Source organism: Peromyscus maniculatus, chromosome 2, assembly GCF_049852395.1.
Source record: "Peromyscus maniculatus bairdii isolate BWxNUB_F1_BW_parent chromosome 2, HU_Pman_BW_mat_3.1, whole genome shotgun sequence".
Classification (NCBI taxonomy): domain Eukaryota; kingdom Metazoa; phylum Chordata; class Mammalia; order Rodentia; family Cricetidae; genus Peromyscus; species Peromyscus maniculatus.
Window position 1 is genome coordinate 141,209,218 of NC_134853.1, and position 15,296 is coordinate 141,224,513.

At 46.6% G+C, this 15,296-nt stretch overlaps 1 protein-coding gene across 4 annotated transcripts in view; it reads left to right on the plus strand.

Moving 5' to 3' along the window:
- The first annotated feature begins 13,756 nt into the window (after positions 1-13,756).
- Trit1 (tRNA isopentenyltransferase 1) overlaps positions 13,757-15,296 on the plus strand; it is a 46,088-nt gene continuing 44,548 nt past the window's right edge. For 2 of the 4 annotated variants that reach the window (XR_013049314.1, XR_013049315.1), the window contains exon 1: positions 13,787-13,984. Coding sequence is in view for 2 of the 4 variants with exons in the window: in XM_042271826.2 (XP_042127760.1) it covers positions 13,811-13,984 (174 nt within the window). In the remaining 2 variants the exon portion in view is untranslated. Of the gene's footprint in view, positions 13,985-15,296 lie in introns of all 4 variants that reach the window. The other 2 variants (XM_042271826.2, XM_076564978.1) reach the window with 2 other exon arrangements.

Genomic DNA, 15,296 nt, shown 5'->3' on the forward strand with positions numbered 1-15,296 from the left:
GGAGTGGGGGTAGCATATGCCATCTGAGCCCTCCTGAAGCAGAGAAAACTATTTCAGAGTAGCCACAAGCAATCTGGGTGGCTGCATTTTTCTACCCTGTTGCTAACCTGGTCATTCCACTCTGGGTCCCTGAATGCCCTTTCAGACATGCCTAAACAATGTCCTGTCTGCTCAGAGCTCAGTGAAAACAAAATTCTCCTGTGAATTGCAGAGTGCTGAATTGTACGTTACAAGACCTGAAACCCCAGCTCTCCCGCTTCTGTGGCCTTTTATTTTTGCCTTTCTGAATCCCGATGCCTTATCTGTGAGATGAGTGGAAATATTTCAGTGGGTTTTTTTTTTTCAGGTTTCAAGTGAAGTTGTAGGTTTTGAATTTCTAAGTTATATAGCCCTAGTCTTTAATATGGGGGCTGTTCTTATGAAATTCTTGTTTTATTTGATTTTTGTCTTTTTTATGTGGGAGATTATTAATTTTTGTTTTGTTTTGTTTTGTTTTTTCGAGACAGGGTTTCTCTGTGTAGCTTTGCGCCTTTCCTGGAGCTCACTTGGTAGCCCAGGCTGGCCTCGAACTCACAGAGATCTGCCTGGCTCTGCCTCCCGAGTACTGGGATTAAAGGCGTGCGCCACCAACGCCCGGCTTATATTAATTATTTTATTTTGAGACAGGGTCTGCCTCTCTACATAATCCTGTCTATCCTGGAACTTACTACATAGACTAGGCTGTCCTGGAATTCTCAGAGATCTGCCTACCTCTGACTCCCACATGCTGAGATTAAAGGCATGAGTGATCATGCCCAGCTTGATTTTGGTCTTTTGAGACTGGGTCTTATTATATAGCCTTGGTTGGCCTATGTAGACCAGGCTGGCCTTGAACTCAGAAAGAGTCTACCTGCCTCTGCATCCCAGGTACCAGGACTAAAGGTGTGGAACACCACATCCAGCCTCTTAAGCCCATTTGTAGGGTGGCTTTATTTATTCATCTATCTATCTATCTATCTATCTATCTATCTATCTATCTATCTATCTATCTATCTATCTATCTATCTGGTTTCTTGAGACAAGGTTTCTCTGTGCAGCCCTGGCTGTCCTATAACTTGCTCTGTAGACCAGGCTGGCCTCGAACTCACAGAGATCTGTCTGCCTCTGCCTCCTGAGTGCTGGGATCAAAGGTGAGCGCCACCACTGCCCAGCTGTAGGATAATTTTAAAACAATTTTTTGAGAATTTCTGGTGGTGTGATGATTTTTTGTTTTTTCCTCTCTCTCAATTAATGGAAGGAAAATTAAGGCTCTCCGGAGTTCTCCCATTAAGGTGATCTAAGGGCAAGATGAGAGCATTTGCCCATGGCCCTTCCTCATTGGGCACTTACCATTGCCTTGCAGTGTGTTAAGCCAGCCCCACTTTGCCAGGGCTACCAATGAAGATGATGAGGTTAGAGAAAGAAACAGAACCACCCATCTGGGAAAGGAGTAGGTACATCGGGATGTGAGTGGAGTTCAGCCTGTCCCTAGAACCAGAGGTCTTTACCCACTACATGATTCTGACCAGCCTGTTTGATTAACATGGCATGGGCTAAGAAGTCATCAGGAATTCCACTGTAATGGTTTGTGGGAACGGCCTCTGTGTGGGGCCTCTGTGCCTGGCCCTTTCTGGGATGAAGTGAGACAAATGTTCCAAGATCAGCTTGCCACACCACAGCATCTGTGGAGTGGGTTGGATAAGTTTACTCCAAAGATGCCCTCTGGGGAAAGAAAACAGTTGCTGTTCAAAATGCCATGACCATCACAGTGAGAAAAGGCTGCCTGGGTCTCCACTAATCCTACCTTACAGTTGGGGCGTTATTGCCTGCCTGATGCCTGGGTGCCTGTGGAGCCTGGATAGGGCCAAGAAGCTTCTAGAAGCTTCTCTTGGGGCTGGGGACACAGTTCAGGAGTGGAGCACCTGCCTGGCACGTGCAAAACCCAGAGTTCAATCTCAGGTAGCATAAAAAATGAACAGAAAAGCTCTTAGCTCCTCAGACTTCCAAGGTTTTTTTCTTTTTCTTTTATTTTTGGTCTCTGTAGTTTTGGTGCCTGTCCTGGATCTCGCTCTGTAGCCCAGGCTGGCCTCGAACTCACAGTGATCCTCCTGCCTGTGCCTCCTGTGTGCTGGGATTAAAGGCGTGTGCCACCACCGCCCAGCCTCCAAGGTGATCTTTATCACAGCCTGGTAAATAAGCAATAGTCACCATACTGTACTGGGGCCCAGTGGGTTTTCTTGCCCAAAGTCATATAGTAAAATCAAGTTTGCAAGCCCGGTCTGTTGTCCAGTGAGCTCTCCTCCGTCTGACTGCCCCTCTGTCACACACCTAGAACCAATTTTTAAAGATTTATTTATTTTTATTTTATGTGTATGGGTGTTTGTCCACACATATGTCTACACCACATGCAGTTCTGGACCCACAGAGGCCAGGAGAGAGGGCTGTGGACACCCTGGAACTGGAGTCACAGACAGTTGTGAGCAGCCATGTGGTGCTGGGAACTGAACACTGGTCATCTGGAAGAAGAGCACCCAGGGCCCTTAACCACTGAGCCATCTCTCTCTCTCTCCTGGCCTTGAGATGCTTTATGAGACAGACTAGGATTACTGGAATGTTTTCCTTGCTTGCTTCTTTTTTCTTTCTTGTCTTTTGTTGTTATTTTTTTTAAAGATTTATTTATTTATTAAGTATACAGAAGAGGGCACCAGATCTCATTACAGATGGCTGTGAGCCACCATGTGGTTGCTGGGAATTGAACTCAGGTCCTCTGGAAGAGCAGCCAGTGCTCTTAACCTCTGAGCCATCTCTCCAGCCCTGTTGTTGTTATTTTAAGACAGGATCTCATGTACCCCAGGCTGGTCTTGAATTCACTATGTAGTCAAGAATGACCTTGAACTCCTGACACACACACACACACACACACACACACACACACACACTCACCCTGCCTCCACCTCTAGAATGCTGGGGTTACAGGCACGTGCCCTCAAACCTGGCAAAGATGGCTTTTCTTAAAACTCCCGTTTGCAGGCCAGACGACAGAAGTGCACACCTTTAATCCCAGCACTCGGGAGGCAGAGGTAGGCGGATCTCTGTGAGTTCAAGGCCAGCCTGGGCTACAGAGTGAGTTCCAGGAGAGGCGTAAAGCTTTACATAGAGACCCTGTCTCGAAAAGCCAAACAAAAAAAAAAAAAAAAAAAAAAAAAAAAAAAAAAAAAAAAAAAGGAAAAGAAAGAAAAGAAACCCTGTCTCAAAATCAAAAACAAACAAACAACAAAAACCCATCCCATTTGCTTCTTTATTTGTTTTGGTGTATTTGATGGTGCTAGAACCCAGGACCTGGTACATTCAAGGTTCTTCTGAGGCCGTTTCTCAAGAGACTGATTTGTAGGATAAACCCCGTGCCCCCTCCACACACTCCTTGAAAGAATCCCTGGGCACTCCTAGAATGATAAGGACCCAGGGAAAAGGCATCAATGCTAGCTTCTCTGCATCTCTTCACTTTACAAGTAACCTAGAGAGCAGGGGCAATGATGGCCCCATTTCACAGAAAAGCCGACTGGACAGTTCGGAGGCAGTGAAGGCGTCATCTAAACTCACACACAGTACCAGCTGGAGCTATGCAGGCTTCAGCTCCTCTGAGTCAGACTGAGAAAGGAGCGGGAATAGAGCCGTCTCCTGGGGGGGAAGGGAGGGAGTTTCTGGAATGTGAAGTATTTTAAGCTCCTTCCTAGCTCATTTCTGCAAACTCCTGCCTCTGTCTTTGTCTGAGAATAACTCAGAGTTTATTCCTGGATTTCCGAGAGCGGTGCCTACAAATTAGGTTTTCCTCCGAAAGGTACACCTGCAGGCCTGCGCACCCACCTTGGCACGCACACATCAAGGGGCCATGAAAAGCTACCCTCGACATAGGAAACAGGTCATCCTCTTTTGACAACAATAGCGAGCTCAGGCACAGGCAGCACATGCACAACTCCTGCTCCAGTTGGCTGTTATAGGGGGACCGAGACACTTTAGACTATCCCATTTGATCTGAGGTGGTCAAAGGTGTGCCCAAGATTCAGGTGTTCCGGAATGTTCCATTTAGAAGAGGAAAGAGGTCAGAATGCCTGGGATGACCTGAAAGGTGACAGGCTTGCTGGGGATGTTTCTTTCTAAGGATAAGGTAGCCAGAGATCATCGATGATTGAGTGACTAGCGAGGGGAGAGGAAAGTATCTAAATGTGTCAGCTTAAAGCTCCCTTCCCCGTGGACATTGCTACTGCACACTCAGTGGGCGGGCGGCCTTTTGTTAATGTCTGTTTATTTAGGACAGCTCTGCCAAAGGGATCAACTATATTAATGTTACCATTCTCCTGGCAAGGAAATGTAAATATGTTCTTAAAGTCTCTAATCAGGTGTGCTATTAAACGATTAGGCTCAGTGCCAGGGGTCTACTAGGAGCCTGGCAAATACTGGATTGCCTTTAGACTTGAGGAAAATAATATAGTTAAGGGGTCACTCAGACCCAACAGACCTCAATTCCAAAGGTTGGCTCTGCATTTTTCTAGCTGTATGATTGTTGGCACGTTACTAACCTTGCCTGGCTCCAATTTCCCTAACCAAGTTTTAAAAAGGTAAAAACAATAGCACCTTCCTAATTGGGTTGTTGTGAACAACGGTAGCTATTCAGTAAATGATCGGTATTATTGAAACCATATTAACAAGTCAATTTAGTGGGCTGGAGAGATGGCTCAGCAGTTAAGAGCATTGGCTGCTTTTCCAGAGGACCTGGGTTGCATTCCCAGCACTTACGTGGCTGCTCACAACTGTCTGTAACTCCAGTCCCAAGGGATCTCCTGGCCTCCACAGGCATCAGGAATGCAAACACGTGGTACACAAACATTCAAGCAAAACACCCATATACATATCTAAAAAAAATTTTTTAAACAAGCCACATCTAGACAACGGATTAGTCATATTTGAAAGGTGATGGACAGAAGGAATTTGTAACATGAGAAATCTTTCCTGCAAGGAATGGGGAGATGGCTCAGCTGGTAAAGTATGCATCCCACAAACTCGGGGATCTGAGTTCAAAGTTCAGAACCCATTTAAAAGCAAAAAGCCAGCCGGGCGGCTGTGGCGCACACCTTTAATCCCAGCTCTCAGGAGGCAGAGCCAGGCGGATCTCTGTGAGTTCGAGGCCAGCCTGGGCTACCAAGTGAGCTCCAGGAAAGGCGCAAAGCTACACAGAGAAACCCTATCTCGAAAAACCAAAAAAAAAAAAAAAAAAGGCAAAAGTCATGCATGGTAGAGTCTGTGTGTAGTCCCAGTGCTGGGGAGGTAGATGGACAGGCAGCCTAGCCATCATCAAACCCCAGGTCCCAGGGAGAGACCCTGTCTCAAAAGAAAAAGGGTGGATGGTGTCTGAGGGGAACTGACCTCTGACCTCTGGCCTCTACACATTCTCGAATACATCTCTAGCCTTCCCCCATACAAACATGCACCCCAGCCCTGACACATGAAATTTTCATGGATGCGTTCTTGAACTGTAGTGCGCACATTGGTGTATTCATGTGATGCTGAGTCATCACAGAAGGAGCAGCAAGGGTTGGGGGAGTGAGACAGGCAGAAAAGGAAGGTGAGAGCAAAGACTGGAGACTCGGACTGGCTGCCAGCAACCGGGGCCCATGGTGGGCAGAAGCTGTATGTCTATAAGCCTGTTTTAAACCCTCCATTCTACCTCCCAGGGCACTGTGGTGCCTTTCGACAGACATAGCAAACTGATCCCATTCAGTTATTCTATCTAGAATCTTAATGTGTTTGACCCAAGATCTTACTGAGTAACCTGGGCTAGTCTGGAGCTTACTATTAGACCAAATTGACCTGGAATTTACAGTAATCCTCCTGCATCCGCCACCCAAAGTGGGTCCTCAACCATGCCTGGTGCTCTTTTAAAACTATTTTGAGATAGGTCCACCCAAGTTGCCCAGGCAGGTCTCTTGCCATTTTCCTGCCTTACCCTTCTGAGAAGCTGGGATTGCAGGCCTGCCTCATCAGGCCTGGCAGAAGCAAATGGTTCTTAAACCTCTGTGTGTCTCCTCACCCCCAAGATTGTCACAGAAGTTCAAGGTAGGACCTGGAATTTGTTCTGTATCTCAGTTAGGATTTCTATTGCTGCAACAATATACCATGACCAAAAAGCAAGTTGGGAAGGGTTTATTCGGCTTACACTTCCATGTTCATCATTGAAGGAAGTCGGGACAGGAACTCAAACAGGGCAGAAACCTGGAGGCAGGGGCTGATGCAGAGGCCATGGAGGATGCTGCTTACTGGCTTGCTCCCCATGTCTTACTCAGCCTACTTTCTTTAGAACCCAGGACCACCAATCCAGGGATTGAACCACCCACAATGGGCTGTGCCCTCCTCCATCGATCAATAATTAAGAAAATGCCTTATAGCTGGATTTGATGGAGGCATTTTCTCAATTAAGTTTTCCTCCTTTCAGATACCTCTAGTTCATGTGTCAAGTTGACATAAGAACAGCCAGCACATACTGCTAACAGGCAAGCAAGCTAGTGGACTTGAGATGCTGCTTAGAAGAACATTGGTTCAGGTGCTTTGAGTATCTATCATCTTCCATGTAGTCAAAGCCATGCACAGTGCAGTATGTGCAGCTCTGGTCTCACCCTTCTGGCTGTTTGTCTTATTAGGGTGACTATAGCTGTGATGAAATACCATAACCAAAAGCAATTTGGAATAGAAAGGGTTTATTTGACCTACATATCATGAGTCACAGACCACTGAGGGAAGCCAAGGCAGGAACCTGGAAGCAGAAGCAGACGCAGAGGCCATGGAGGAGGGTGTTGCTTACTGGCTTGCTTTCTTATAGAACCCAGGACCACCAGCCCAGGGTAATACTAGCCATCATGACCTGGCCCTCCCCCATCAATCACTAACTAAGAAAATGCTCTGTAGCCGTGCCTACAGCTCAGTCTTTATGGCAGCATTTTGTCAACTGAGGTTCCTTCCTCTCAGATGTCAAGTTGACATAAAACTAGTCAGGAGCCTGGGTCACAGGGTCACAGACAAGGGCTGCAGACTCTGAGAGAGAAGAGAACGTCAGTGGCTATCTCATCAATGAAGTCCTAGTACAGGCAGTGTATTTAAGTATACTTGGAAAGGAAGATGTTCTGGGATCAGAGAATAGACTGGAGAACAAATTTAGAAGTCTGTATCAGATCTAGGTAAAGGGGAGCAATCTGGTCCAATTTATCAGCCAAGCACTCTCATTTTGACAAATTAGAGTCACAGGAGGTTTCTTAAGGGATCCTGTTAGAAGCAAACATCCTCCTGAAATTCTCTAAAAGGGAAGTCAGAACTGGGGATGTATTCAATAGAAGCATTTGCTTAGCATACACAAAGTTCTCACCTTTGTCCTAAGCAATGTACACACACACACACACACACACACACACACACACACACACACACACTCACTCACAGAGACAGGGAAGTCAAGGCAAGAAACTGAAAACTGACTGTGGTTTGGAGCACGTTAAGACTGAGATGATGGGGTAATCCAAAGTGAAGCTGCCACAGAAAGCTGGAGATACAGTCTAAGAAAGGGTTTGACCTAGCATTTGGCAAACTGAGGCAGTTGGGTTACCATTAGTTTGAGACCAGCCAGAGCTACACAGTAAGACCAAGTCTCAAATGACAAACCAAAATCCAAAACAAGATCTCAATGGAGAGGTGGCTCACCCGGTAAAGATATTTGCGATATTTGCTGCCAGACCTGATGACCTGAGTTCTATCCCTTGGACCCACCAGGTGGACACAGAGAACCAACTCTTCCTGCAAGTTGTCCTCTGCCTTTCTCACACGTACACACCATAGCACATGCATACACACACAATGAAAAAATAAAACATACTACAAAATTTAAAAGTATTTCAATGGAAGACACAAGCTTGAAACTCACAATGATATAAAGATATGTAAGTCCTAGAATGTCATCCAAGAGAAAGAGAAGGGTGACAAATGAGAGAGTTTGAAACACCCATGAGAATAGGATGAGAAAGCCCCTCTGATGGGTCTGTACATTCTGACTCTCCACCACCCTGATTGTACAGATTTCCTACAGGGCTGAACATATTCCTCTGAGAATATGCTGGTGTGCTCTGGAGCAAATTCTATGACTGAGAGGAGCCGGGTGATGGTGGCACACACCTTTAATCCCAGCACTGAGTAGGCAGAGGCAGGCGGATCTCTGTGAATTTGAGGCCAGCCAGGTCTACAGAGCTAGTTCCAGGATAACCAGGGTTACACAAAGAAACCCTGTCTTGAAAAACAACAACAACAAAAAATTGAAAAAAGGAAGAAAAAAAAAAAGAAAGAGGTGAAATAACCCGTGTAAAAAAAGACAGATATTGGGACCATGAAGAGTTGTAGGCAATTACCCAGAGCAAAAAGAGAGAACACAAGGGCGTGGCCTTCAGACAGCTTAACTTCAGATATTTGGCTTCTAGAACTGTAAAAAAATTAATTTCTCCTGTTTTAAGCCACCTGTTTAATGGTAATCTCTTATGGAAGCTCTAGGAATTAGATAATTTTTTTGTTTTTCGAGACAGGGTTTCTCTGTGTAGCTTTGCACCTTTTCCTGGAACTCACTCTGTAGCCCAGGCTGGCCTCAAACTCACAGAGATCCGCCTGGCTCTGCTGGGATTAAAGGTGTGCGCCACCACTGCCCGGCTATTAGATGTAAATTTAGGCCCTGAGTTTATTATGAAATATTTCCCTGAGGAAATATGTTTTCTTTGGGATGTGTAGGATTGAGTTGCAGGGTAACTTGGGTTGTATCAAAAAGCTAGTGTTCCCCCCACTTTTTTTTGAGACAGGGTCTCCCCGTGTAGTCCTGGCTGGCCTACTCTCACAGAGATCTGACTGGCTCTGCCTCCCAAGTGCTGGGATTACAGGCGTGCGCCACCACTGCCCGGTGTGTTTGCTTTTGACCCAGCTTTCTACCTGAAAGACCCCAGGTCTTTCTGCTCTGCTCTGAACACCACACTATCCTCCGGAATTCTACCTTAAATATTTACATCTTCTACATGATCTGCTTTAGATGAGCCCTCTACTCTACTGGCTTCATCTTTTGCCTTCTTATACTTCCCCCATCCCCCGCGCCCCGCGCCGCCCCCCCCCACCAAATTATAAACACATCGATTATTTGGGGGCTGGGGAGATGGTTCGATCGGGAAGGTGTTTGCTGTGCACCTGCATAAAAAACCGAGCATGGTGGTATGTGCCCGTAATGCCAACAGACACAGGGGGAGTCCCGGGGCTTGCTGGCCAAGTCTAGTGGACCTCGGGTTCAATGAGAGACTCTCAAGAAATATGCTGGAGAGTAACTAAGGAAGACATCTGAGGTCGGTCTCTGGCCTCCACAGATGTTCTTGTGTACCTGCACACATATATGTGGACCACACACCCACACCCACACCCACTGCCCCCCCATCAAAACTATAAGAGAACTGGAGACAATGCAATGAACATTCATGAGATCCTCTCCTAGATTCCCCCCTCTCCCTCCCTTTCCCCTTCTGCCATTTCCCCATGCCCACCCTACCCTGTGTACCAGTCTTTGATTTTTTTTTTTTGGTTTTTCAAGACAGGGTTTCTCTGTGTAGCTTTGCGCCTTTCCTGGAACTCACTTTGGAGACCAGGCTGGCCTCGAACTCACAGAAATCTGCCTGCCTCTGCCTCCCGAGTGCTGGGATTAAAGGCGTGCACCGCCCGGCTTCAGTCTTTGATTTTTTAAGGAAGGTGAGAATGGTACAGAGAGATCCAGCCTAATTGTATACCTTCTCCCAGGGTAACACACACACACACACACACACACACACACACACACACACACACACACACACACACTGTGAAAATTAGGTGGTTGGCTGTCCTTGATATTTCAGAAGGGTAGAAAGGAATCACTATCTTCCAAGTAGCCTGGGTGTTCCCAGAACCTAACTCTTTTTTTTTTTTAATGCTTTTGCCTGCATGCATGTATGTCTGTTTGATCCCCTGGAACTGGAGTTACAGACCATTGTGAGCTGTGATGTGGTTGCTGGGAATTGAACTCAGGACCTCTAGAAGAGCAGCCAATGCTCTTAACCACTGAGCCATCTCTCCAACCCCTAGAACCTAATTCTTATGTTTCTTTCTTTCTTTTTTTTTTTTTTCCTTTGGTTTTTCAAGACAGGGTTTCTCTGTGTAGCTTTGGAGCCTGTCCTGGAACTTGCTCTGTAGACCAGGCTGGCTTAGAACTCACAGAGATCCACCTGCCTCAGTCTCCCGAATACTGGGACTAAAGGCGTGTGTCACCACCGCCCAGCTAATTCTTAGGTTTCTAACTTACTCTTCCGAACTCAACCTATCTTGGCATTTTTGCCTTTAAAACTAGGATTTCCATTTTTGGACAGGCATGAGTGCCCAAACCACATCTTGCTAGGCAGACCTAGCCGGCTTGGTACTTGTTATGTAGTCCAGGTTAGCCTCAGACTGATGACAGTTCTCTTGTCTCAGACTTCCAGGCACTGGGATTATTAGCATGTGCCACCAACCCCAATTTAAAAATACGATCTCTGAAAGCCTGCCATGGTGCTCATGCTTCTAATGCCAGTGCTTGGGAGGCAGAGGTAGGAGGATGGTGGAGGGCCATCCTCGGCTAAGTAGAGAGAATCTGCTTCAGAAATAAGCAAACAGAAATAGGATTTCCCAGCTGAGGGTTTAGTCTGGTGGCGGAGTGCCTTCCCAGAAAACACGAACCCACTGGGTTTGTTCTCCAGCACCACACGAGCAAGCAAGCAAGCAAACAAAAACCCTCTAAGACTTCTTTGTTTGCTATAGTCTGATCCTGATACATGAAGTATGTTAGAGGTGGGCTTCTGCAGCAGCCTTTCTTCCTGGGGTAGTACATACACTTCAAGTGATGTACATATTCTTTTCTCTGGAGCCTCCTTTCGGAACAGAGTGGGTTTCTTCCCATCTGGTCTCATGGAAGAGAGGGGTCAAGCTCAATACCTGGGCACGAGTACAAACAGCTCTCCCGACTCCCCATGTGCCTTCTTTTATTTCCTTATTACTCTGCAATGCTTCCTGTTCGAAGGCTTTATGCTGCTGTTGTCTCAGAAGCATTTATCAACTCCTGGTCATAGACTTCCATTTCCTAGTTTTCCCTTGAACACAATGCCTCTGATTAGAATTTCGAATTACAGGATATCTTTCAGGAACTGTCTTTAGTGTAATTCAGAGTTCAGAAGATCACTACAGTAGAACCACAAATAAAAAGGGGGAGGGGGTGGTAATGCCCTTCTTTTCTTTCGGCAGGACCAGCAGAAACGCAGTGAATGGAAACAACGGCGGCGCTGTGCTTTTTCTCACTGCTCCTCATTTGTTTTGGACCACAGGCTCCATTCTGATTTAGGAGTCTTTGCTGCTCAGCATTTCAGTGATAATTCTCCCCATGGTCTACAGGATCCCTGTTCTCCTTGTTTCTATAGCAACAGCCCCGTGTTGCTTGGCTAGGAGCAATTTTCTGCTGCTGTGGTGAAGCCCTATTTTTTTTTTTTTTCATTCCTTTCTCTCCAGTTGCCTTGGTAACCAGCCTCTTCCTCTTCTGGTCTCTCGGTGGTAAATTCCACCCTCCTGTTTCTCTCTTCCTCTGGTAACAGTCACCTGGTCATGATGACTTGGGACGGGGCTGGCCCGTCTGTGAGTGAGCATCGTCTGTCGTCGGCAGACTGTCATCACGAAATCAGCCCCCCCCTTTCTCTTTATGTGCATCATTCCTCCGGCCGGCCATCTTTCTGGTGGTTGTCATGGTAACCATACCCTCTGAAAGTCTCCAGGCAAAGGCTCTACAGTTAACAACCATCATGTGAGAGTGTCTGCCAATATGTGGCCACACAGCTCCATTTTAAACCCAGCCCCAGGCGGGCACCACAAATTAGAGAGAACAAGGCTTTTCATCAAAATAGCCTGGATTGAGTAAAGGAGGTACTAGGGACCAAGAACTAGGAACGGGAGCTCTCCCAAACAATATATGTAGCTACACGGTTTAGCCTAGCTCTGCAAGAGTAGCCATTTTGCCTAAAGAGATTCAAGCGACTGAAAATATCATGGCAGTCGTTTTAGGCAGGCCAGTCATATGCTCTGGATTTCTCAGGGGGACACTATTTTGACACAAGGAATTCTGGCTTTACCTGGGAGCTAGACAGAAGCAGCCTCAGAGAAAAAGCATTCATGTCCCCCTCCCTGTCCCACGTGCTGACTGAACCCAGAGCCTCATGCTTACCTGGCAAATGCTCTACCCACTAACCCGCATCCTCAGACCCCTTGAACTGCCTAACTAGATAGAGGTTGGGCAGAACTACTACAGACGGGGTATTCAATATCTTTGCACATTATTGAAACATTCTCTGCCCGTAGGTTTCTGCTGTTACTTCTCTGGGGAGGCAGATGGGATTGTACAATTATAATAATACAAACAAACTGTTCCACAAATGGTGGCGGTTATGTGCCAGGGCATTTGTAGCAAGCGCTTTCCAGACATTGTTTCATTTTTCCCTTATGGCAATCCTCAGAGGAATTGAAAGATAGAATCGGTGAGGCTAAGAGGTGAAGGAAGGGGCTGGAGGTATGCTCAGTGCTAGAGTGCATGTTTAGCATGCAGGGGGCCCTGGGTTCAATGTTCAGACAAAGAGGGAGAAAAGTGATGTTCATGGAAGGTCACACAGCTGGTAAGTCTGAGAGCTGGGATTTGAATCCAGGTTTGTCTGAGTCCACAGGCATTCTTTATTGATTTAAAAATTCATTTTGTGTGTCTGTCTGCTTGTGTCTGTCTGTCTGTGTACACAGAGGTGAGCATCAGTTCTCTCATTCCATCACGTGGATCCTGGGGATTGAACTCAGGTCATCAGATTTGGCAGCGGGCACCTTCACCTGCTGAGCCATCTCACTGGACCCCCTAAAGCCATTTCCTAAAGGGTTTGTGTGCAATCTTCTGAATTTTGGTCATCTTTGGCTCTAATTTTTCTTTTCCTCACTTAAATCTGCTTTATCCTTTCTGTTTTGTTTTGTTTTGTCTCCCATTTCCTCTTCTAATTTTGTGGGCTGTTGTTCACGGCTTGTTCTTTTGTTCTTAGTCTATCTCTTGACGGCTTTGGCAATGCCGATGGAAAGTTTTGTCCTGCTTTCTGATTGTGTCTGAAGGACTGTGGAATGAAAACATCAGAGCCATGCCCTTGCCTGAAAACAGGACAGGTCTGACTTTGAAGAATGCCAGTCTCTGAGCTTACTCGCTCCAACATTAGTAGGCAAGTCGTTTTTCTCTGTCCACTCAATCGTTATTGAGTGTCTCTACTAGGCATGGAAGATACAGCAATAATCTAGTCAGAATTTGCCCCTTGTCTTTGTGAAACTAACAGCCTGTAGTAGAACTCGGGCAATAAACCCTAGGCCAGTTATGCAGTTTTATACTGGAATTAATGCTACGAAGAAAACGAATTGGGCGCATGGACACAATGTAGACAGAAATATTTTAGACGCCCTGCCATCTCTCTTTTGAGAAAGCAAATGGTTGAGTCGATCCCAGCTAGTGGAAGGCGGTTACGTCATAAACCTCGCCAGCTTGGTACCTTTGTCCCGCAGTTTCCTCCTCCTTTGTAACCCTCCCTCCGGAGCCGGAGATCCGCGCCGGCGCACTGAGTGTTGCCATGGGGACAGCTGCTTCGGCGCAGGCGCAATTCCCTCCAAGATGGCGGCGGCGGCGGCTGCACGAGCGGTTCCTGGGAGCTCGGGGTTCCGGGGCCTGCAGCGAACGCTGCCACTTGTAGTGATTCTCGGGGCCACGGGCACTGGCAAGTCCACCCTGGCTCTGCAGCTGGGCCAGCGGCTCGGCGGCGAGATCGTCAGCGCCGACTCCATGCAGGTATGACAGCGTGCTGGGCCCAGGGCCTGGGGACCCTGGAGGTCGCCTGCTGGCCTCTGGACTCCTCGACACCCTGTCGCGTGGCTGCAGTGGGTGAACCCCGAGGCTTGTGGGGATGCAGATGAAAGGAACCCACACCTGCCAGGCACCCATCCAATGGTAGACAGTGCCGACTGTATCTTGTGATCACTTCTCAGGCTATTACTGTTTGAATAGATACTACCAATAGTTTTGTTTAAGGATGAAAATGTTGGGGCTTGGGAAGGTGAAGCGACCTTGTGCGTGGCACTTTGCACATGAGTGGAGGAGAGGTGTTTGAACGTATAAGGTTGACATGTATCCGGTGAATTTCAATAAATGAAAATTATTCCGGAACTTTTGCCATAATTTTAATTCTAGCCCAGTGAGACCAAGATAAATCAGATGCCACCTGTGAGTGTCTTCCTGGGCAGCAGAATAGTCAGGCGACCCAGAATGTGCCGTCAGAGGCAGCCATTGGCCGCGTGACTTCAGATTAACAGTGCCTTTTATTTGAACATTATTTTATTTGTAAAGTGGAGGAAATGCCATTTCCCTCAATCACAAGGCTGAAGTGATTAATAAGTGAGACGTTTGAGTGTTACACTGGAGAGCAGGGTGGCCAGCTCTGAAAAAGGTCAACAATTGTGATAAATGTTGGCTGAAGCTGAGAAATTTTTTTTTTAACCCTTTTGTCCTCTTTGAGATAGTACGTGCAGAAGGGTTGTAGCATTCATCTCATGTGGGAGCATGTGTGCTGGAGAGTAGGTGACTTTTGGGGTGAGTGTGAGAAGGATTACAAAAGCTGTTAGGCATGTTCAAAGGTGTTGAACTTACACAGTCAGTCACTGAACCTCAACCGATGGGCACTAATCAAAAAGGTAGTTCCTTACCCCAGTCTACCTCCTCAGGCTCCTGGCATGGTTTCTACCCTCTTTATTTCATTTGACGATGGTAAGACCAGCATAAACTAAGTGGTGGGATAATGCAACACGTATTGTTTGCAGCCTGCTTTGTGCCAGCTTTGGGGGATAGAATTTAGCTTGAATCTCAGCCTCATTTTCCCCAACTTCAGGCTGACTTGAACAAAGAGGCTTTTGCTTCCTCTTTTCTAAAATAGGAAGAATATCAGTAACAACATTGGGATGATTAAATGAAGCACAATATGTGAAGGACTTAATACAACTTATGACAAGTGTTAAAAATATGGTAATAGTGAAAAAATATGGCAGCTGTTATTTTTTGTGTGTGCAGATAAGACCATACTCCTTCTATCGGGGAATGTTAAGTCTGG